At 40.0% G+C, this 23,070-nt stretch overlaps 1 protein-coding gene across 2 annotated transcripts in view; it reads right to left on the bottom strand.

The window, feature by feature from the left end:
* The window catches only part of LOC126456977 (uncharacterized), a 168,621-nt gene that overhangs the window by 94,524 nt on the left and 51,027 nt on the right, over positions 1-23,070 (bottom strand). For both annotated transcript variants that reach the window (XM_050092921.1, XM_050092922.1), the window contains exon 3: positions 15,905-16,079. In XM_050092921.1, the coding sequence (XP_049948878.1) occupies positions 15,905-16,079 (175 nt within the window). The remainder of the gene's footprint in view (positions 1-15,904; positions 16,080-23,070) is intronic.

The raw sequence follows: 23,070 nt of genomic DNA, 5'->3' as shown, positions 1-23,070 counted from the left end.
GCCAGCGCCTATGCTATTCACTGGTGCCGATTCTACACCTCCTTGGTGATGCAGCATATAATTCTACGCCGGATGAGTGTGAAATAAAAACTTTATTACTCTAGTAAGAAGTGTTACAAAATACTGTGGGGTGAACTTTTACTGTGTAATTGGTATAAATGAAATCAATATTAGATCCTCACAAGAGTGAAAGTCGATAAAAACATGGACAGTATGCAACCAGTTGGGGAGAAGTCAGAACCAGCCATGGCTATGAGAAATGCTAAAGAAGGGCCTGACTGTTCTGAGTTAGTGAATTTGGTCAAAACTTCAGAAGATAAAATAGACAATAATTTCAAGAAAACCCTAGACTTGATACACTCAATAGGTACTAAAATAGATACCCAGACTGAAACTACAAAAGCTCAGACAAAAGTTTTATGTGCAACTCTAAGTAAAGAGGTAGACTCTGTAAGTTCTCAGTAGCATGCTCCGAATGAAATTCGAAAAAGCCAAAAAATAAACATGGATTCGTTGTACGTCAAAGTAGACATTCAGAACAAAGAATCTAGTAATCTGTGCGAAGGCACGATTGCTTTGGAAACTAAATTTGACGCTAAATATAATAATAATGACCCCGGCCTTATTGAAAAATTAGAATCTTGTGAAAATGTACGTAATGTTAAATGTAATTCTGTAAGACAGAAAATGAATATCTTGAAAGAGAGTGCAGATCAACCTAAGGAATTAATAGCCATTATTCAATCAAAAATTACAGGTGTTAGTATATGACTGTCAGTTCACGAGTAAATAATGTAGAACAAAGTTTCAAAGAAAAAATAGTCGACTTTGACATTATAAATGTAAGTAGTCTGTCGGAACCTTTTGAGCTAATTATAGAACGAGAAATTTCCAAGAATATAATATCCGGAAATGTTGCAACTATTGCTTTTTCCAAACTTAATGACGATAGAAAGGTTATGGACGAAGAATTCAAACTTGTCTATGACAAAGTAGAAAATAGAATAACTTTGACTGCTGTTTGGTTACGTAGTAAAGTGGTGATTGTATTGTTGTGGGGAGACTTTCACACAAAATTTAATGAAAAGTACTGGTTCGCATTTCCTCAAGTGAAGTTAATGTCAGATCCATGGGATCTGGGCAGAGTCACATCTGTACCCCAAGGATGTTAACATTCTGTGTTAACTGGTGGGGTGACGACCGTCGGATCCTGAGTTTTTTTCTGTGTTACTTCCACATTAGTTTTCCTACACCGAATTCCCTTCAATTCTTCAGCTATTCTAAAATCTATTCTTGAATTCTTAAACTATCCTACAATATAAGTAAGTAAAAAGCCGAATATGACTACAAGATTGAGACATATTTAAGAGACTCACGGATAAACAGTGGTCTCTAAACATGGAATGGTTGGTTGGTTGGTTGTTTGGGGAAGGAGACCAGACAGCATGGTCATCGGTCTCATCGGATTAGGGAAGGATGGGGAAGGAAGTCGGTCGTGCCCTTTCAGAGGAACCATCCCGGCATTTACCTGGAGTGATTTAGGGAAATCACAGAAAACCTAAATCAGGATGGTAGGATGCGGGATTGAACCGTCGTCATCCCGAATGCGAGTCCAGTGTCTAACCACTGCGCCAGTTCGCTCGGTCTAAACATGGAATGAAACAAATAGAAAATAGTACAAGTATAAAGGTAATATCGTAGTACTATTCCAACAAAGTAATATCTAGATGTCATAAACTGAACAGAGTACTTTGTGTGTGTATGAAAAATAATATAAACTGAACAATTAAACAGCTATGTTATCGTAGTGTATAATTTTCTATTTTTGTAGAATAATTTTATACCTTTTGTGAGATGTAAGATAAATGGGGAGGGGGGAGTGGTTTGCATCACTTTTGGAAAGGGTGGGTAGTGTAGGTACAAACATGACTGACACTACAGACACACCACACCTTTCACAGACAACCCTCGCAGACAAGTGGAACTGATTCTTCACCATTTGCCATTCCATAGGAGTTGCTAAGGTCTTTCTTCGGGGACTTCAATGGTGAAGGTGAGAATGTCCATTCTGTAGGAGACGTTTAACATCATACCTCCTCCGGCTTCTCACTCAAGTACCGGCAAGGTAGGGATCCTGGGGAAGAGGGGTGGGAAGGGTTTTCCAAGTCTTTGGGGCTGTCTTCTTTTTCTCCTTTGATCTTAGCAACCATCTATATTTTTTTTCCTTTCTTACTTCTCATCTGAGTACTGGTCTATCTTTCCCTCTTTCCATATGCATAAACTTCTATTGCTTAAGTCCTTAATTCTACGTGGTTCCCTATAACCCTCAATTTATTTCAAATAAGTAGGCCGAAGAATCAGGCTGCACGAACACACATCGACATACACACAAAGAAACACAAAGACACAAACAAGAAAAGTACAGTTTGAGAGCTTGTAAGAACCATCAAATGTTGTAGGGGGAAAGTACGTCCACATGGGAAAGCATGAGCACATGGTATTATAGGTGATGGTTCTGCATTGACTGATTCTAAAAATATATATGTATATAAATAAGAATGACTTGACAACTTGTTGAATAGTGGGGCTCTCTGATAACCTAAGTAAAGATGATATAACCTTTGATAAGCCAAGTATATACAATAAGAAACGTATGGTAGAGAGGTTGAAAAGTAAAGGACTCTAGGATACAAAATGATTTATTAATAAGCAATATTGGAAATTGAAGTAGATTTTTAATTTTACCGGATAACATTTATTGATATAAAAATGCAGTAAATGAAGCAGGCGAAAAGGAATACAAACGTCTCAAAAATGAGATCGACAGGAAGTGCAAAATGGCTAAGCAGGGATGGCTAGAGGACAAATGTAAGGATGTAGAGGCTTGTCTCACCAGGGGTAAGATAGATACTGCCTACAAGAAAATTAAAGAGACCTTTGGAGAAAAGAGAACCACTTGTATGAATATCATGAGCTCAGATGGAAACCTAGTTCTAAGCAAAGAAGGGAAAGCAGAAAGGTGGAAGGAGTATATAGAGGGTCTATACAAGGGCGATGTACTTGAGGACAATATTATGGAAATGGAAGAGGATGTAGATGAAGACGAAATGGGAGATATGATACTGCGTGAAGAGTTTGACAGAGCACTGAGAGACCTGAGTCGAAACAAGGCCCCGGGAGTAGACAACATTCCATTAGAACTACTGACAGCCTCGGGAGAGCCAGTCCTGACAAAACTCTACCATCTGGTGAGCAAGATATATGAGACAAGCAAAATACCCTCAGACTTCAAGAAGAATATAATAATTCCAATCCCAAAGAAGGTAGGTGTTGACATATGTGAAAATTACTGAACTATCAGATCAATAAGTCACGGCTGCAAAATACTAACACGAATTCTTTACAGACAAATGGAGAAACTAGTAGAAGCCAACCTTGGGGAAGATCAGTTTGGATTCCGTAGAAATATAGGAACATGTGAGGCAATATTGACCCTACGACTTATCTTAGAAGAAAGATTAAGGAAAGGCAAACCTACGTTTCTAGCATTTGTAGACTTAGAGAAAGCTTTTGACAATGTTGACTGGAACACTCTCTTTCAAATTCTGAAGGTGGCAGGGGTAAAATACAAGGAGCGAAAGGCTATTTACAACTTGTACAGAAACCAGATGGCAGTTATAAGAGTCGAGGAGTATGAAAGGGAAGCAGTAGTTGGGAAGGGAGTGAGACAGGGTTGTAGCCTCTCCCCGATGTTATTCAATCTGTATATTGAGCAAGCATTAAAGGAAACAAAAGAAAAATTCGGAGTAGGTATTAAAATCCAGGGAGAAGAAATAAAAACTTTGAGGTTCGCCGATGACATTGTAATTCTGTCAGAGACAGCAAAGGCCTTGGAGGAGCAGTTGAACGGAATGGACAGTGTCTTGAAAGGAGGATATAAGATGAAAATCAACAAAAGCAAAACGAGGATAATGGAATGTAGTCGAATTAAGTCGGGTGATGCTGAGGGAATTAGATTAGGAAATAAGACACTTAAAGTAGTAAAGGAGTTTTGCTGTTTGGGGAGCAAAATAACTGATGATGGTCGAAGTAGAGAGGATATAAAATGTCGACTGGCAATGGCAAGGAAAGCGTTTCTGAAGAAGAGAAATTTGTTAACATCAAGTATAGATTTAAATGTCAGGAAGTTGTTTCTGAAAGTATTTGTATGGAGTGTAGCCATGTATGGAAGTGAAACATGGACAATAAATAGTTTAGACAAGAAGAGAATAGAAGCTTTTGAAATGTGGTGCTACAGAAGAATTCTGAAGATTAGATGGGTAGATCACATAACTAATGAGGAGGTATTGAATAGGATTGGGGAGAAGAGAAATTTGTGGCACAACTTGACTAGTAGAAGGGATCGGTTGATAGGACATGTTCTGAGGCATTAAGGGATCACCAATTTAGTATTGGAGGGCAGCGTGGAGGGTAAAAATCATAGAGGGAGACCAAGAGATGAATACACTAAGCAGATTCAAAAGGATGTAGGTTGCCGTAGTTACTGGGAGATGAAGCAGCTTGCACAGGATAGAGTAGCATGGAGAGTTGCATCAAACCAGTCTCAGGACTAAAGACCACAAAAACAACAGCAGACGTGAAGATGTATACTAGGGCGATGAACCATGGGGCCTACTCACAAAGGATAAAGGGGGGAGGGGGGGGGGACACCCACCCAGCTTTTAGTGAATGGAAAAAAGGGCAGATAGGCAGACCAAAGAGAGGCTGACCTATACTGTGCGGGCAGGGGCACCAAGAAGGGGACTGACCTATACTGTAGAATATAGGAAAAAGAAAGGGGCGTACCTACCAGAATGGGAGGAGAAAGGTTACCCATAGGTAAGGGATAAGTACTGTTCCTAAGGGAAAAAGGGAAGTGATAGAAATCACATAGTAATTATCCTGGTAAGTTTGAATTCTTAATACCTCTAGTGTTATTAAGATTTATGGATGTTGGAAAGAACCGGCTCATAAATTTTCTCCCGAGTTCCTCCAGACCACAGAAAGTTGTATAGGTTAGTACTAGTCCGTATGAACAAAGGAAGGAGTAGCTTGAAGGATTAAAGGTGAAGGATAAAATGTTTCTGTAACTTACCAAACGACAGCGTTGGTACGTTGATAGAGACAATAACAAACACAAACACACACACAAATTTCGAGCTTTCGCAACCCACGGTTGCTTCATCAGGAAAGAGGGAAGGAGAGGGAAAGACGAAAGGATGTGGGTTTTAAGGGAGGGGGTAAGGAGTCATTCCAATACCACACACACACACACACACACACACACACACACACATATATCCATCTGCACATATACAGACACAAGCAGACATTTCGATGCAAATTCTAGAGACCCTCCACTTTCCACCGTCTTGAACATCCGATATTTTACATATGAGCGTGAAAAATGGCAGAATGTCTACCTCGCACCGGTTTTTTGTGTGCGCAGAGTGGACGTGTGTCAAGAGAATGGCACAAGGCGAATGGTTTATTGGCACGGGCAAGTGGTTGCCTGTCTCGTCACAGAAGTTACATGACCAGCACTAGGAGCAAGCACGCCTTACTCCGTGATGGTGCTACATCAGTCATTATTAGGAACAGTTGAATTGAGTAAAAGAAAAGACAGGACACTTACTTTTACTTAATTACTTACTGACTCTCTAGAGTTGCAGATGGTGGACTGGTGAAAACCTTGAGAGATTTTTTGGAACTGTATTTATTGTAAAAGTAATCAATAGCTTCTGACGGACCGGCAGTCATTGGATTTACGTAATATGATTCATTGGTGTGAGACTGTTATGTGGTGCTCTGTTTGTGGAAGTGAAATATAGGAGGGTTGATTTAAAAGTATCCTGAGTGTACGCAATAATTTTAAGAGTAGAGAAAATTCCTGCAAACAGCATCATATCTTCGGAGAAGAAGTTGGGCATATCGTCGCAGTTGGCTATCCTGAGAAGATCAGCAAAGCTACTCCAAGTAAATCCAATGAAGAAGGGGACGTGTGAGTCTTGCACACTAGCACCACATTGCTTCCTCTAGTCGCCGGGAACTTCCAGAAAGGACCAGAAAGGATAGCAGGGCAGGGGTGGGGAACAGCGAAGTGCTGCTGGGGAATGTGCAGGGATAAGGTGGAGAGAGGGTAGGTCAGCTAGGTGCACTTGTGAGGTTGGATGGTGGGCAGGGGGGAGAGGTTGGGGGGGGGGGGCGGTTGTGGGAAAGGTAGAAAGGCAAGAAGTAAAAAGACTGTGTGCATTGGTGGCATAGAGTGCTGTGTAGTGCTGGAAGAGGACAGGGAAGGGGTTAGATGGGGGAGAAAATGACTAAACGAAGGCTGATGCCAGAGGTTTATGGGGACATAGGATATATTGCAAGAGAGTTCCCACCTGCACAGTTCAGAAAAGCTGGTGTTGGTGGCAAGGATCCACCATCCTACAGCTAACCTCCCGACTACACCTTGCTGCCCTACCCTCTCTCTGACTTCTCCTTGCGTGCTTCCCAGCATCGCTTCACCGTCACCCACCCCTACCCTGTTACCCTCCCTTTCCCCGCCCTAGCCTCCTCCTTACCCCCACCTAGTTCCCTCTCCTATAATGCGCTGCTGCTGCTGCTCGTAGTCTGGCTTCAGCTGCCAGAGACTGTGGTCGTGTGTACGAGTAGCAGCTATCCTTTTCATAATGGTACTTACATTTTGACAGTTTCCATCCTTTCTATGTCAAACATTTCCTCCCAAACAGCCTTGATATTCAAAGCAAATGTGTTGTCTGCAAGCTCTTTATAGCCTTCACAGGACAGAGTTACTGCATCGGCCTATTTCAAAAGCAGATTTTCCAGGTCATCACATCAGTTGCTGTTTCTACTGATCCCTTCAAACACAACTTATGAGTACACCTCTTGTTACTTAGTATTACCCTGGTTTTGAGTGTATTAATCAGCTACTTCAATAAGGCACTATAACTGAAATGAGGTGCAGTCTTCCTGACATCATGCCTGACCATCTCTGGCTGCCACCATTCCTTCCACAATGACCTCCATCTGTTCTGCCAATTCTTAGCCCTAACCAATATACTCCTGCAAAACCATATCAAATCAAGCCTAAACCTCTTGCAATACCTTCTCTCCATCCTTAAATTCTCTTGCTATATAACTGCAATTTCCTGGAACCCATAACACACACTGAAACTCCATCCCTCGAGAAACTAGAGCGACATGCACAACACCACCTGAAAAAACTCTCCACCCTGCTCGCTTCCTACTCCCGCCTTGGAACACCACTGTCTGCCACCTCTACAACAACCTCCAAACCTTCCCCACGTACTGCAGAAACCTAGAATAACTTCCCATTACCCTCTCAATCTCCTTAATATCCTTGTCAGATTTCCCCTCCCCCCCCCCCCCCCTGCACATATGTCCCTACCCTATGGCTCCTCCCCTTGTGACTGTCCCTGCTGTAAGACTTGCCATATGCACCCTCCTACCACCACCTATAAAAGCCCTATAACTGATAAAACATATAGTATCAAAGGGAGAGCCTGGCATAACTACCAACAAGCTATCTGTTAAGATGAATAGGCATAGGCAGAGGGTGTATACTGGCAACACACAATATCCTGTTGCACAGCCATGCTCTAAAACATGACAGTCGTGATCTTGGTGCCTGCTTCACTGAGACGTGCCATCTGGATTCTTCCCCCAGACACCAGTTTCCCAGAACTCCACAGGTAGGAACTGGTGTTACAAGATTTCCTTGGCTCTTGCCACCTACCTGGCCTTAATTTACTTTAATTTCTTCGGTCTCAGAATACCTTTATTCGCTTCCTTTTATTCGATGATCTGTTGATTCCCCCCCCCTTTACCACATACAATGCAATTAGCTTTCTGCTCTTATCAATTTGTGGACAATATTTTGTCAGTAATCTCTGTTTTGCATGTTACCCTATCTTCCATCTTTAAGCTCAGGCTTTGAAGTCTCATCTGATGCAGTCCCTAGTAATCAGTTTTTCTTTCTCACCCCATTCAATAAGTCTCCCCTCACCCAGGGTTCTGGGCTACTTTTCCACATTTTCCCCCTTTTCCCGAACCTCACCAGTCCTTTTCCTTCCCAGCTCCTCCTTACCCTTCAAGCCTTCTGCCAGAAGAATGATCCACTGGCTCTGAAAGTTTGCAAATTTCTATACCTTTATATGTATTTTCTCACGGTACAGCTTGGTGAGAAGATTTTTTATCTAAACAATTACACTCTATTTTCAAAAACTGATTTCTTTATCGATATATTCTGTTATTTCCTTGAGGTAGCTCAGGAAACTGGCATGAACAGTTTTAGGGATAAAACAATAGGATATATGCAAGAATCAATGCCTCATACATACAAAGTACAATTACTCCATGCTAAGACACAGAAATTAAGGATGCCATTAACACTCTCAAAATTGAAAAATCCTGTGGGATTTATAATATCTCAAGTAAAGCGATAAATTCAAATTCTTTACATATATGCTATGTATTCAGTCACATATGCATCTAATCACTATCACAGGGGATATTGCCAGACAGAAAGAAACATGCTTTTATCAGACTTCCTTACAAATATGATAATAAGACAGATTTAAATAATTTCTGACTAGTCTCACTAGTTACCTCCTCCTCAAGAGCACTGGGCAAATTTAGGTATGCAGACCTCTCCCAAAATAAAACACTTTCTCAATTTGGATTTGAAAGGGTATCTCCACAGAACATTTTATTTTTCTATTAGCAAATGACATTATACATAATTTATGTGACAAAATACTGCAAACTGGTACTTTTGTTTACTTGTCAAATGCATTCGATGTGCACCTTCAAGTATTCTCCTAGAGAATCTCAAATATCTGGTAGCATACATGCTGCTGAAAACTGGTTTTCATCCAACAAAAAACACAGTGTGTCACATTAAGAAACTCAGGGAATGTACACAATGAGCTGGCATCTTCAGACTGTAGAGTATTCACTACCAGTGCAAAAAGGTGTTCAGCGCTGGGTCACAAAAGTTATGGTACCGCGGCCATGGGCAAACAGGGCACAGAACAGCCAGATAGGTTAACACAAGATGTGGAGGTAGCTAGTGCAGGCAGGAAGTGTACAGTCAACAGGAAACTCTTGAGGGTGTGAATAAGGTGGTGAGCTTACTGAGTGCAGGAAGATGATGGCTCCAGTGATTCAGAATATGAAAGTTAAGTGTAATATCTGTGGAAATTACATAAAATGTCTTACATACATGCTACGTGAAAAGTAAATTCAATACATGAATTGTGGCAATGCAAACTGAATGTTGTTTGTAAAAACATTATTTAAAAAGTTATTACCATTTGCAATTATTACAGTTTATAAAATTTAAAACTACTGAACCTATCACTCAATTTGTGTTTATGGTAAGTCATACGAAAGTCAGTGACGCCAGCAATCACAAGTTCCTTGTGGTATTAAATTTGTCCTTAATTATAACCAATTTAATTAATTATATGCAAACAGTGCCATAACTACAGATTCCTCCATACGAATACGCATTATGAGATCAGCACAAGTAACCAGTCCATTATCCAACTGATTCATATGTTTAATTAACCATAATTCATTGTTTATAATACGAGGGCACTTCAATAAGTAATGCAACACATTTTTTTTCTGAAACAGGGGTTGTTTTATTCAGCATTGAAATACACCAGGTTATTCCCCAATCTTTTAGCTACACAACACTATTTTTCAACGTAATCTCCATTCAATGGTACGGCCTTACGCCACCTTGAAATGAGGGCCTGTATGCCTGCACGGTACCATTCCACTGGTCGATGTCGGAGCCAACGTCGTACTGCATCAATAACTTCTTCATCATCCGCGTAGTGCCTCCCACGGATTGCGTCCTTCATTGGGCCAAACATATGGAAATCCAACGGTGCGAGATCGGGGCTGTAGGGTGCATGAGGAAGAACAGTCCACTGAAGTTTTGTGAGCTCCTCTCGGGTGCGAAGACTTGTGTGAGGTCTTGCGTTGTCATGAAGAAGGAGAAGTTCGTTCAGATTTTTGTGCCTACGAACACGCTGAAGTCGTTTCTTCAATTTCTGAAGAGTAGCACAATACACTTCAGAGTTGATCGTTTGACCATGGGGAAGGACATTGAACAGAATAACCCCTTCAGCGTCCCAGAAGACTGTAACCATGACTTTACCGGCTGAGGGTATGGCTTTAAACTTTTTCTTGGTAGGGGAGTGGGTGTGGCGCCACTCCATTGATTGCCGTTTTGTTTCAGGTTCGAAGTGATGAACCCATGTTTCATCGCCTGTAACAATCTTTGACAAGAAATTGTCACCCTCAGCCACATGACGAGCAAGCAATTCCGCACAGATGGTTCTCCTTTGCTCTTTTATGGTGTACGGTTAGACAACGAGGGACCCAGCGGGAACAAACCTTTGAATATCCCAACTGGTGAACAATTGTGACAGCACTATCAACAGAGATGTCAAGTTGAGCACTGAGTTGTTTGATGGTGATCCGTCAATCATCTCAAACGAGTGTGTTCGCACGCTCCGCCATTGCAGGCGTCACAGCTGTGCACGGCCGGCCCGCACGCGGGAGATCAGACAGTCTTGCTTGACCTTGCGGCGATGATGACACACGCTTTGCTCAACGACTCACTGTGCTTTTGTCCACTGCCAGATCACCGTAGACATTCTGCAAGCGCCTATGAATATCTGAGATGGCCTGGTTTTCCGCCAAAAGAAACTCGATCACTGCCCGTTGTTTGCAACGCACATCCGCTACAGACGCCATTTTAACAGCTCCGTACAGCGCTGCCACCTGTCGGAAGTCAATGAAACTATACGAGACGAAGCGGGAATGTTTGAAAATATTCCACAAGAAATTTCCGGTTTTTTCAACCAAAATTGGCCGAGAAAAAAAATGTGTTGCATTACTTATTGAACTGCCCTCGTATATTCAAGTTCGTTGTTTGACTAGAAATACACTGCAGCAACGGATGTGAAGAGAGTTTAATGTCATTGTAGTAATTAAAGTAATGTAACAGTTTTATTTTGAGGTTGCAAACTAACTATAAAAATTTGTTCTGTTTTGGCATGTACATGTGTGATATTTAATGCCGAAAATTAGAATGGTGGTCTTTTTGAGTAAGGTAGCAGTCATATGACGAAGTGCACGAAGAGTCATGCAGAACCAAGCCTGTAGTCTTTTGGTCAGTGCTCGTCATTGAGTTAAGGTTGTAACGTGCAATAAGCCATTTGGACACTATTATCTGTGCATCATAACCTTCAATAAATGATGGGACCTTTCCTTGGATGCTCCTGCAATTTACTGATACCATATTAACATTTTCCACATCTGATCTACATTCGCTGAGAACACTGTGGCTAATGTAACTTCAATTAAGGCCGGAAATTCTTTGTGATCTGAATTGGGGGTATCTCTATAACAACACAAAAAACCCCAATTCACATGCCACATGTACTCCACTACTCTTGTAGCTATTTCCTGCATGTAGTGTGCACGCGACCTATTAAAGGGAACTCCAAAATTCTCCACCTGATAGCGAGTCGAGTAATTCACATTCAATACTGCCCAACACAATAGTCATCTGAGCCCCTGATGTAGACCTTTTGCTCTGTTCCAAACCAGAGGACCGTGAACGAACCTAGGTACGATGCTACAGACAGCTTAGTGTGCACCCCACATGCAATGCTAGTTGCCATCATCAAATGAGCCATCCACATGAAGTGGAGGATGGCAGGCGTCATTTGTGCCAACAGGTGTCATTTGTCACTATTTGCAGCCAACTGCATCCAGTGTGCTCAACAGCCACCAACAAGTTCTCCTCCACATTGCAGATGAGATCTGTCCCAGCAAACATACTGATGCACACTCACATTCTTTTTGGACCTGCATGCTATTTCCCTGAGGGGCACCATCACCCACCTAATGTTGTAGCTCCCAATGAATAGCAAACCCACCCTCTGCACTTGTCCGGACTGGGCAGGAAAATTCACCACTTGTTCAACAAAAGACACATTTCATGCTGGCTCAAAATTATCATCAACACCGGGTAGCATCTTGTTTCTGTTGCTAAGGTATAAGGAGCCAGCCATATGGCCTGTTCCCTCTTTCACCTTTTTCCCAGTGACACATGAAACCAGAACTACCTGCCACTCACTCTTGAGTGAGGATGGACTGGTCAGATGTTGGTGTATCTGAAGAGGAGGAGGAGGGAGGAGGAAATTAGTGTTTAACGTCCCGTCGACAACGAGGTCATTAGAGACGGAGCACAAGCTCGGATTAGGAAAGGATGGGGAAGGAAATCGGCCGTGCGCTTTCAAAGGAACCATCCCGGCATTTGCCTGAAGTGATGTAGGGAAATTACGGAAAACCTAAATCAGGATGGCCGGACGTGGGATTGAACCGTCGTCCTCCCGAATGCGAGTATCTGAAGACACAACAACAAAGATGTCATGAGGGATTCCAATGGCACCAAAGGTGTCACAGGTCTAGTCACTGACACCTCAACGTCACTGCAGTTTTCAGCATTACCCACAAGCCTGTGGACCGTAGCCAATGCAGCTTTCAGCTGTTTTCAGAAAACAGCCTATTCTCTTAGTGTCTGCTCATGAAAAACACAATCCCTAGCCATATCATACTGTGTAAAAAATCAATATAAGATCTTAAAAAAATAAATCAGTCAAGATTAACTCAGAAATTACTTGCACACCTTGCAAAAGAGAAAATTATCTGACTGGTGTTACTGAGGTTTAAATGTACCCAAAATGTAACGAGGAGAATAAACAATCACTAAAATTTGTCCTGCTGTGTTCTTATTTATAGCTTGAGTCCGCAAGATCTGTAAGCTCTTAAAACAGATAAAAATTTCTCTACTGGAAATGGATATATGAACAGTTGCTTTTTACTAGAAAGTTTGCTTACCCAAAGGTACTGCAAGAAATAAATATGCAAGCTCCAAAGCAATGTTCTAAACTGTATGCTGTATACTAACACAAGATTTTAAAGTAGAGACGTGACAAGCTGCTTCTGATGGCAGAAAATTATATGAGGAATCCACGTCACACAAGGATACACTTACTTTTCAAACACTTTATATATGTACATGGACAAAAATTTAATACCAGCAAATAGAGAGATTGAAGCTTTTCACTGGCTTGATTTGTTGATGAAAACCGGAACAGAATATGGACTGGGAATTAAGTTTAGCAAAATTCCAGTTCTTGAAGGTAAATGTTTGGTTTCTTGGAGATGTTGCATAGTATGTACAAAGACAGCCCTCTTCTGTGAAGTTAGAAGCCATTTATAATTTCCCACAAGCAAAGCTGATCACAGCAACACAATGTTTCCTAGCACTAACTGGATACTTTAGGAAGTTTGTCCAGAACTATTCTTCTAACGCATAACTCACGAGTGATATATTTAGGAATTAACAGAAATATAAGTCCAAATAAAGAGAGATCCTACCGTTTGAGACAATCAAAGGTGTTCTTTCACTGGCCCAGGTTTTAAGCGTCTACAACTAAAAATACAAAACTGAACTGCATACAGATTCAAGCAATGAAGGCCTCACAGCTGTGTTATTATGAAAATCTGTGTATCATAATAAATTTCAACCAGCTTACATGAACTAAAAAAAGGCACTTGAAGAAGAAAGTACAGAAGCTATGAATTCCAGTCTTACCTGTTGTCAGTATCTCATAGAAATCCTGGATATATTTATTTTAGGTAAATATTAAAATTGCACAGAACCATGATGCACTCAAAAATACCTCAGCTAAGGATGGTCTACTAGCAAGAACAGCAAGATTGGTCTTAGTCCTAGAAAAGTGATACTAAACCATCCAACAATGGTTCATGTAGACACCATGTCACAGAGAAGATACTCTTTGGTTACACAGACAGTTTAGTAGTGAGCAGCAGGGAAGCCCAGATAAGGATTACCAGTTAACAACAATCAGAAACATGCTCAAAGCTTTTTAGCAAGAGCTGCAAGTTTAACAACAAAGAGAAAATTTGCTATGCAATATGAAATCATCAACCCTGCATGCAGAAAAGCGATTAAAACAATATTATATTCCAAATTTGGCCAACAAGGTGAAATGAATTATCCTTAATTGTACAAAATGTTTTAAAGTGACGAAGAACTCTACGCCTTCTCACCCCTTATTCAAAGAGAGTGAGCCACTATACGGTTATCACATGCATTGTACTGGGTCTCTTGCATTGATTTGCGAAGTATACAACCACATTTAAGTATCAGTGAGGTATTCACCAAGTTTACTTAGTTGCAATTTGTAACAGTAACATCTCAAAGGTACAGTGTTGCTATCTTTTACAGTTATTTCAGTTTGGATTTCTTTCACGCGAATTTTCATAGCTTATTTTAGTATCATTAAAAAAACACTGAATATTAAAATGAAATGTACGATTACTGAGGAATAGCCGTAATAAATGGCAATACTCAAAAATACTGTCAAGACAGACAGTAAAATTTCCTAGCATGTAGTAATTCCATGGAAACATTTTGATTGCTAAAAAGTTCATCAAGGTGTCTGCAGATTTTCAGAGGATAAAATTCATGACTTTTTGATTACTTATTTAGTTATATTCATGATCTCTTAAAATATGTGGAGTACAATGACAAAAATACATTTTTATGAATGTGAAAGCTGGCTGAAATGAAAGCTGAATGTAATAATTCTTATATCACTTGAACTGTATGTTAGCATCAATCATGTAACTATGTATTACTTATGGTACACCATTCATCACATGCTATAAAAACATTTAAGTCCTACATAGGATGGGGTATGATAATTTTCAGATACATTTACCATCATATGAATTCAAACACAAACCGTTTTAACATAGTTAAAACTTACAGTTCTCCTTAAGACAAGAAATAATTTTTAAGATGCAAAATTTATGTCAAATGTTGAGCTTACAAGAAAAATATTCAGTGTTTAAGTTTCTTAGCTAAACATGAAATTTCAGCTTCTTCTTTTACCTTTCTATAACAGCTCTTTTTTATTTTTGTGCTATTTTATTTATTGAACTGTTCTTCTTTTAAGATTGGCCACTTCATTTTCAACAGATTTATTCCTTTGTAAGGTTTCTATTCATTTGATGAAGCATTCTTCACAGCTAGTATAACTGATTTTATAATTTCCACATTCAGTTGTTTCTCACATTTAAGTAAACAACCTAATAATTGTATTGCATTGTAAACACTCCTTTCTGCAACACCTGTGTCTTGTTCAAGGTTTTCAACTAAATTTTCTTTGTTAACAAAAAAGCCTCTTTCAACTGCAACATTCCCATGAAACATGCATAACAATTTCTGCATGAACTTGGTGAAGTCAAGGTTCGCACTTTGCAGTAAATACATCATAAAGTGATCAAATTTATCCTTCTTAGGATTGATCTGTTTCAGTTGTTTTTCAGAATATTCACATAATTTAAAGTATTCTCTTTTCACTACGTCAGCTGCTTTTGGAGTCATGTTTTTTTGACACAATGAAGTTACACTCTCAAATTTCTCCACATGTGCACCTGAACTGTGCCTGACTGACACCCAAAAAAATATTCATGAGCGCCCACTCAATTTCATTACCATTTCATTTCATTCCTTTCATGACCACCTGTTAATTTTCATTACTTTTTCATGAATTTCATTGTATCCATGACCTGTACAAACACTGTTTATCGAAATGCAACATAAATAAAGTTTTTAGAAATCGAGGTGCTACCATGGAATTGCTACACACCAAGGCCAGATGGTCGCATACCTTACAAATGACTTTATCAGTCAAATGGAAATAAAATTTCATACCTTCTTTGCTTCTTTATCTTGGCCTTTGGGGCACTGAGTTTGGTTCCTTATGTGAGGCTTCTCTATATCACTGACGTCACACATCAAGTCTGTAGTACTGCTCCCTACTGAGGAATTGGCTGTTGATGATAATATCTGATCTGCCTTCTTTCCACAAATGGACCCCACTTTGGACCTGTTTTTCAAAATCAGCATTAAAAGCACATTTTGCAAATCCAGTAAATAATTAAAGGCACAAGTTTTATACAGAACCATTATCAAATGTATTATTTGATTAAGGGCAGATTGTATAAACATCACTGACTGGAGGTCAATTCTGACCTTAGTTCAGAAACTGAACTCTGTTCATGACTCTGCTCTATTGTGTAACACTTAAGCTGGATCCAATGAAGGAGGTTCAATGTTGATCTAAGTAAGTGCAAAACATGCTTGGCAACACTGTTAAAATCAACTACTGACAAGATTATCACATTTTGATTGCACATATCGGTTACACATCATGGATAGACTGTATTTATGAGGGAGAGTTGGAAAGTGGCGCACAGGAATTTTGTTTCTCCCCTGGTATTGGCATTTGAAATGTTGAAATCTCATGACAAAATAGTTTGAACTTTGCGCAATAGAAGGTCTTTTGTTTTCACGTGCAGCTATAGTGAGAGAAGCCTGAACTACAAAACAAACATGGTGTGCATATTACTGTCGTCAACTTGCGATGAGCAGGAAAGTGTAGTTTGACATTTGTATGCCAAAGGGAATAAACTGAGTGAAATTTACTGGGACATGAGTGGTGTGTATGGGGACAACTGTCTGGACCGTAGCAATGTCTCCAGGTGGTGCCCATTTTTCCAAGAGGGCTGTGTGAACCTTAGTGATTCACCATGCTGCGAATGGCCGGTAATAGCTGCAACCCCACAGAATGTTGGAGCCATTGAGGCAGCAATTTTTGAACGACCAGCATGTGCAACTGCAAGCCATATCACAGCAATTCAACATTTACTATGGTGTGGTGTACGATATTGTTTATGACACATTGAAATTTCGTGAAATTAGTGGGTGCTGGGTGCCTAAGAGCCTGACAAACAACCACAAGGGCCAGCGAATGATAAGAAGCTTGGATCAGTAAATGGGTTTTGCCCGAAAAGAGCATGACTGTATGAAAAGAATCGTCTCTGGTGATGAATTGTGGGCATACCACTACATGCCCGAAACCAAGTAGACCCCTATGGTGTGGAAACATGCTGATTTTCCAGTAAAAAAAATTCGAAGTGACTCACTCTGCTAGCAAAGCACTTGTGACTGTATTCTGGATATGCAAGGTGTGTTACTGGTGGACTTTGCTGAACACGGGATCACTGTGAATGCTGCAGCCTACATTAAAACTTTGATTAAGTTGCATCATGCCCTTCACGACAAATGCCACAACATTAATGCTAATGGCGTCAAACTTCTCCATGACACTGCTCAACTCCATATTGCTGTTCCTGTTTGTGAGAAAATCATCAAGTTTAGGTGGGAGGTGCTTCAGCATCCACCATACAGTCAGGACTTTGCACTGTTGGACTCATCTGTTTGGTCCTACAAAGAAATTCCTGTCTGGCCAATGCTTTGCAACAGATGGGGACATGAAATCAGCTGTCTGCAGATGGCTGTTCTCCAACCAGACAGACTTCTACAAACAGGGCACATTGAAACTGGTACCACACTAGAAGAAAAGTGTTGAGAAGATTGGTAACTATGTAGAAAAGTAGGTAAAAGATGAAAGTTCACTTGTGATTTTTTTTGCTTTGTTACCTATTAAACATTTTAGCAGTAAAATTATTGTGCGTTACTTACCTATCTTCCCTTGTATTATCGAAGGTATCATGTTGTAAAGATGGAAAAACATAAGGTTATGACCTTCAAACTTCTTCATAAGTGACAAAGATTTACTGCTGGAAATCTTACGAGGTCAATACAGAGATACAATAAAAGACAAAAGAACTGATAGTTGTACGGGCAACAAAGAAAAGGCATGGAAAGGAATTTCTTGGTTTTAATTCACAGAACATAGGGGCAAATTGTGAGTGAAAAAGTTTGAAAATATGGGCCAAGAAAAAAACTGCACATGACAAGCTATAATTTTAAGAAGCACTTTACAATTATTACATGCCACCTTAACGAAATTACACATGCTATGTAAACTGGGCCAAAAACAATGTCATAACTTTTCATGGTTAGAATGCATAGAACCGAAAGCAGCAATTCTGTCAGGCTTACTGTTACCAAAAGAGGACATAAGCTAATTGTAGCCCTGAACTTACAATTTATTCTCATTTGCAGTCCCTGCAATGAAAATGCTGATTTTCATCCTGCAGCGATACGTAGTGCTTTGTAGTATGTACATTTTAATATATTCTGATTAATGTTTATGAGATGAGCTGGTGGCATAACAATGGTTTACAATATTATTTGTGATGTTCTTGCTTATTTCTTTTTTGATTCAGATTTAAGTGAAAAGCAAATCAGGCTTTTATATTGATCCTTTGTAAATTTATTTCAATTTTGTAACTGTTTTTATGTGAATTCACTGTTAATAAATTCCCACACATGGTATCGTGACTCCTGTTAACTCCTTTTCTGTACATACTGGAAATGCTTCACGGATTTCTATAAAATACAGTGCAACCCGTTTCAAGCTCCTCATTCAATGCCTTACACCAATCATAATAATTATTAGTCATTTCAAAGAATTGTTACAAGGTTAGTTGTTATCTGCACTCGTTGGTCACATACCCAATAATTTCTTAACTGGACATTACTCATTTAAAAAAGTATTTCAAGGTTCAGCATTGTGTGGGTGGCATATTCAGATATTTGCTTCATATTTTTGTGCTAATAACTTCTTTATTATTTACTTCTTTTTAACTCTTATTTTCGCACAGCATAAGCACTGTTTTACAACGCCACTATGTTTTGATCTGATGATTGCAGCTGGACTCATCTTGATTGGCAAAATTTTGCTAGTTGAAGATGATCCTACATTATGATGATAAAATTCTGAGATTGACATTTTTATAACATAGATACCTGAATTCAGCTTAACCTGAGGTCAATTTGTGTGTTAAAGTAAGGTCAACTGCTTTACAGAATAAGTTCCAAATGTATCAACACCAACCAACAAAATACTGTAAGATTCAATTATTGCCGTATTAGGGCAAAACAATACTTTATTAGTCTTATTTTTTGTCTGCTGTATTGTGTGTGCTGAAGAATACTAAAGGAAAAATGTAAACTCTAACAACCAGAAAAGTCACAATTAATAAAATATTCCGGGCTATTAAGCCTTTGTCGAATGGATTTTACATTGAAACCGTATGTTTTGTCCCCCTCTGCAGACGACATTTTCAAGAGCGATCATAGCTTCTTTGGGTGTCTGATTTATATCTTGGCTCATTACTGACTGCAGCAAAATTATGTTTATATGTGCTCCCTTGCAGTGGCATGAAGTCACATGCTCTGAAAAAACGAGTGCAACTGGTCATTTTCATTTCCCATCATCCACTGTTGCTGTCACCCCATGATGGTAACATTATACATATCTTCTTCAGTACCAGGATCCAGATGTCTTTCAGTTTCACCTCATGCCCTCTTCCTTCCTCGGGTGTTTAACAATCCCTACGGCCTCCCAGTATAGCCTTTCACGGTATCTGCTTGTGGCTGCCAGTACTTGAGTCCTATCAAAATGAATGTGGTGGTCTCCTGGTTGCAAAGCATGTTCCACAACAGCTGATCTGTCAATCTGGCACCTTTTACAGTTGCCCTTGTGCTGGTTTTCTTTTCGTAGTACCAATGTAGAGCTCCCCACAATTATACAGAATCCTATAAATTCCTGTTTTCTCCAGCTGTTTGTGACTATCCTTGGGCAATTTTAGGTGATCCTGTATTTTCTGAGTAGAACTTTTATTCATTGCGTACCTGCAACTTATGTTTGTAGATTATCACAATGTTCCATTTCATCAAGATGTTTCCTCTGCAGTAAATAATGTCCTTACCGAAAGGCAGGAAAACTTTCAATTTCACAGGCACTCATGCACCACTATGATTTTTGCATGGCAGTCTTAATGCTCTTTTACCTGAGTGGACAAATAACTGTTCTTCAGCAATACATTGGTGAAGTGTTTTAACTATGTATCAAGCAGCTCTGGTTCACAAATGTTCCTTGCTCTATTCGCTGATGTTTTTATGATGCTTTTATTTTGTTAAGGGTGAAATCCATCTGAACACAGCATATTAGCACCAAATGTTTTATTAATTATGAGAATACTGAATGTTAGTAAGATGAACCTCAGTGTTCCATTCCTCATTTATGTGTGTACCTACACTACTCCACTATTCCTCTATAAGATGAGCTGCCTACCTCACTCACAGCACTGCTTGTATTCTCTATCCAGAATTTTCCACTGTCATTATATCACTGTAATATAATTCAAGTATAGCATTGTCACGGGTATTATGCATCAATTTACTAGAGCTAATTTCTTTGATTCAGGAGTGCTTTATTCCATTAGCTAAGATACTAAATGTTTGTCAGTGTTTTAGAAACATCACAATGAAATTAAAATTTCATAAGAAAGAATATTTTAAAAAGGTGACTGTGGACAAAATACATTTCCAATGACAGTGAGGAGAATTATATTGTCATTTTCCTAAAGAGATGATGATGTTGGCCATCAGACACTGGATCACTGTGCTAAATTCACAGCATACAGTTCTCTATCTGTCCACTAGAACGCACTATCATAATGTGTAATTCACCGTTTTGCCACAAAGGAGTACTAGTTTGCCTTAAATTAGATATGACAAAGTGTTTAAAAACCCACCAGACAGAAGCATTGATCCTAATTCTTTCAAATTTTCTGTGCTCAGCATATATTTAAAGCCTTACTGCATCCATGATAGGTTTAGCTAATATCACTAATATCAATGATGAAAGCTTGAATTAGTTACTGATAGTTTTCTCCTGAAATCCTCCTCGACTAAAGTTGTGCTGTAGCAAACTATATAACACAAATACTGCTAAGGAGGATTAACGAAAAATGTGAAACCTAAATTAGAGTGTCCATATTGAGTGTTGAACCAAATTTATTTTAAGCATATCAACAAGTTATTCTTGCACCATGTCAGTTAGTTTTGAGGACACTATCAATAGACTAAATCACACAGCAACACAATGAAATCTCTCTGCCTATGTATCTCTCTCAAACTGGAGCTAGAGTCATTTAGCTACTAGCATACATAAACAGGTAAATAATCATGTCTTTCAGCCTGAAAACAATAAATTTTTTTCTCTATTTGTTCTGGGAATACCCGTGACACTAGGTGAAGAACTTTGTTTCTGAAATGGACGTGTGGCATATGGCGAATTCCTTCATGATAATTAAAATATCCACGGGTGTACTGCCGGTCTACAATGTCCAACGGGCAGAATATTTCGGCGATCATACATTTCGCCATCATCAGGTGAACTGACGGACTGAGCTCCTGCTCACGGGGAACTGGGTTCGGTTGCGGCAGCGGTGGATTTAAATACCCTCCGCCCGTGGCGCACTCCCTCCGTCGTCCGCACCCGGCGGCATGGTCGTGCGGTGGAACAGATTGCGATGGCGTCTGAGATGACGTCTGTGTGATGGCTCTGTCCGCCGTGGTCGTCACAACTATACATTTGCTCGATTTACCCTTGATTAACCCAATCGCTGGTTCCCAAGCCTTGCTAAGATTATAGCCACAGTCACGGTTTATGAGGTCGTCATTGGTGCGAATTTTGATGGCCTCTCTAGCAACGCTGTCCCTGTATCTCGACGTCTGTACCAGAATACTCGTGCGTTCATACTCCATAGCGTGATTTTCCGACAAACAATGTTCAGCGACCGCTGACTTGCTCAGATACATCAGTCGAGTGTGCCTCTGGTGTTCACGGCATCGATCCTCGACGGTACGCATCGTCTGACAAATATACGACTTGCCACATTGACACGGAATCTGGTACACGCTGGCCTTCCTCAAACCGAGGTCATCTTTGGCGCTCCCCACCAGTGCAAGAGTTTTATTCAGAGGACAAAACACAGTTCCGACCCGGTGTTTCTTCAAAATGCGGACTTTTTCCCCCGAGAGTGCGCTTGTATATGGAATAAACGCAGTGCCTACCTCCTCCCTCGTGATTTCATCCATCTCCACAGGTTGTGCTGTATTGGTTGGAGAGCACGTTGAATCTGCCACTCTGAGTACCCATTTTTTCGAAATTCAGTTCTCAGATGTTCCAATTCCTGGGGTAGACTCTCTGCGTCAGAGATAGTGCGTGTCCTATGTACTAGAGTCTTAAGTACCCCATTCCTCTGTGAGGGGTGGTGGCAGCTGTCTGCGTGCAAATACAGATCAGTGTGCGGAGGGTATTTAAATCGGCCGCCGCCGCGACCGAACCCAGTTCACCCTGAGCAGCCATAGCGTACTGATCTCCGTACCGGCACGTTCACAGGAGCTCAGTCCGTCAGATTTTGAACTCTTATCAGTAGTACCTCTATAGTATATTAGTGGGAGTAAAAGTTTATCTAACAGTATCCAATTTGCTACTTGTATATATTCATCATATTCGTGGCAAGATATTGGTGTAATTGTGCAAAAATGACAATGTCCAAGATTGTAAAATTATTATGGAGATATAAAGATTGTCCCTTACACAAGCAATGTGGACTTTCTTTGGCTACAGTTTGTGAATCATCCTGAAATGCAGAAGGACCAAAGCAAGAAGTAGTACCATCCACCAGAAGATAAAACTGTTTCGTTTTATATCTAATCAAATGCAGGCACATTTAGCATGCTTTTACTACACAAACAACATATGCAGTAGTGCTAAATGTTCGAATACACCTGTGTAGTGCAGGAGTGGATAACATGCCACTCAAGAAAACAATGTAATTTGAAAAGTTAGTCGTGTAGATGGGCACGAATGCCCAAAACTGGTTATGGCATTACAATAACACTTTTTAAAAGAATTTGGGCTAGCTTCACCAATCAAAATGGAATGTTTCTGGGAGCAGAAGAGAAAGCTGGAAAGTCAAATCTCTACCTGGAAGACTTAAGTGTGTATGTATTGATTCAAGTGGTCCAATGTAGGTGTTAAAATATACAAA

This window comes from Schistocerca serialis, chromosome 2, assembly GCF_023864345.2.
Source record: "Schistocerca serialis cubense isolate TAMUIC-IGC-003099 chromosome 2, iqSchSeri2.2, whole genome shotgun sequence".
Lineage (NCBI taxonomy): Eukaryota > Metazoa > Arthropoda > Insecta > Orthoptera > Acrididae > Schistocerca > Schistocerca serialis.
The sequence above is the reverse complement of the archived record's forward strand: the minus strand, read 5'-3'. Positions and strand labels throughout refer to the sequence as shown.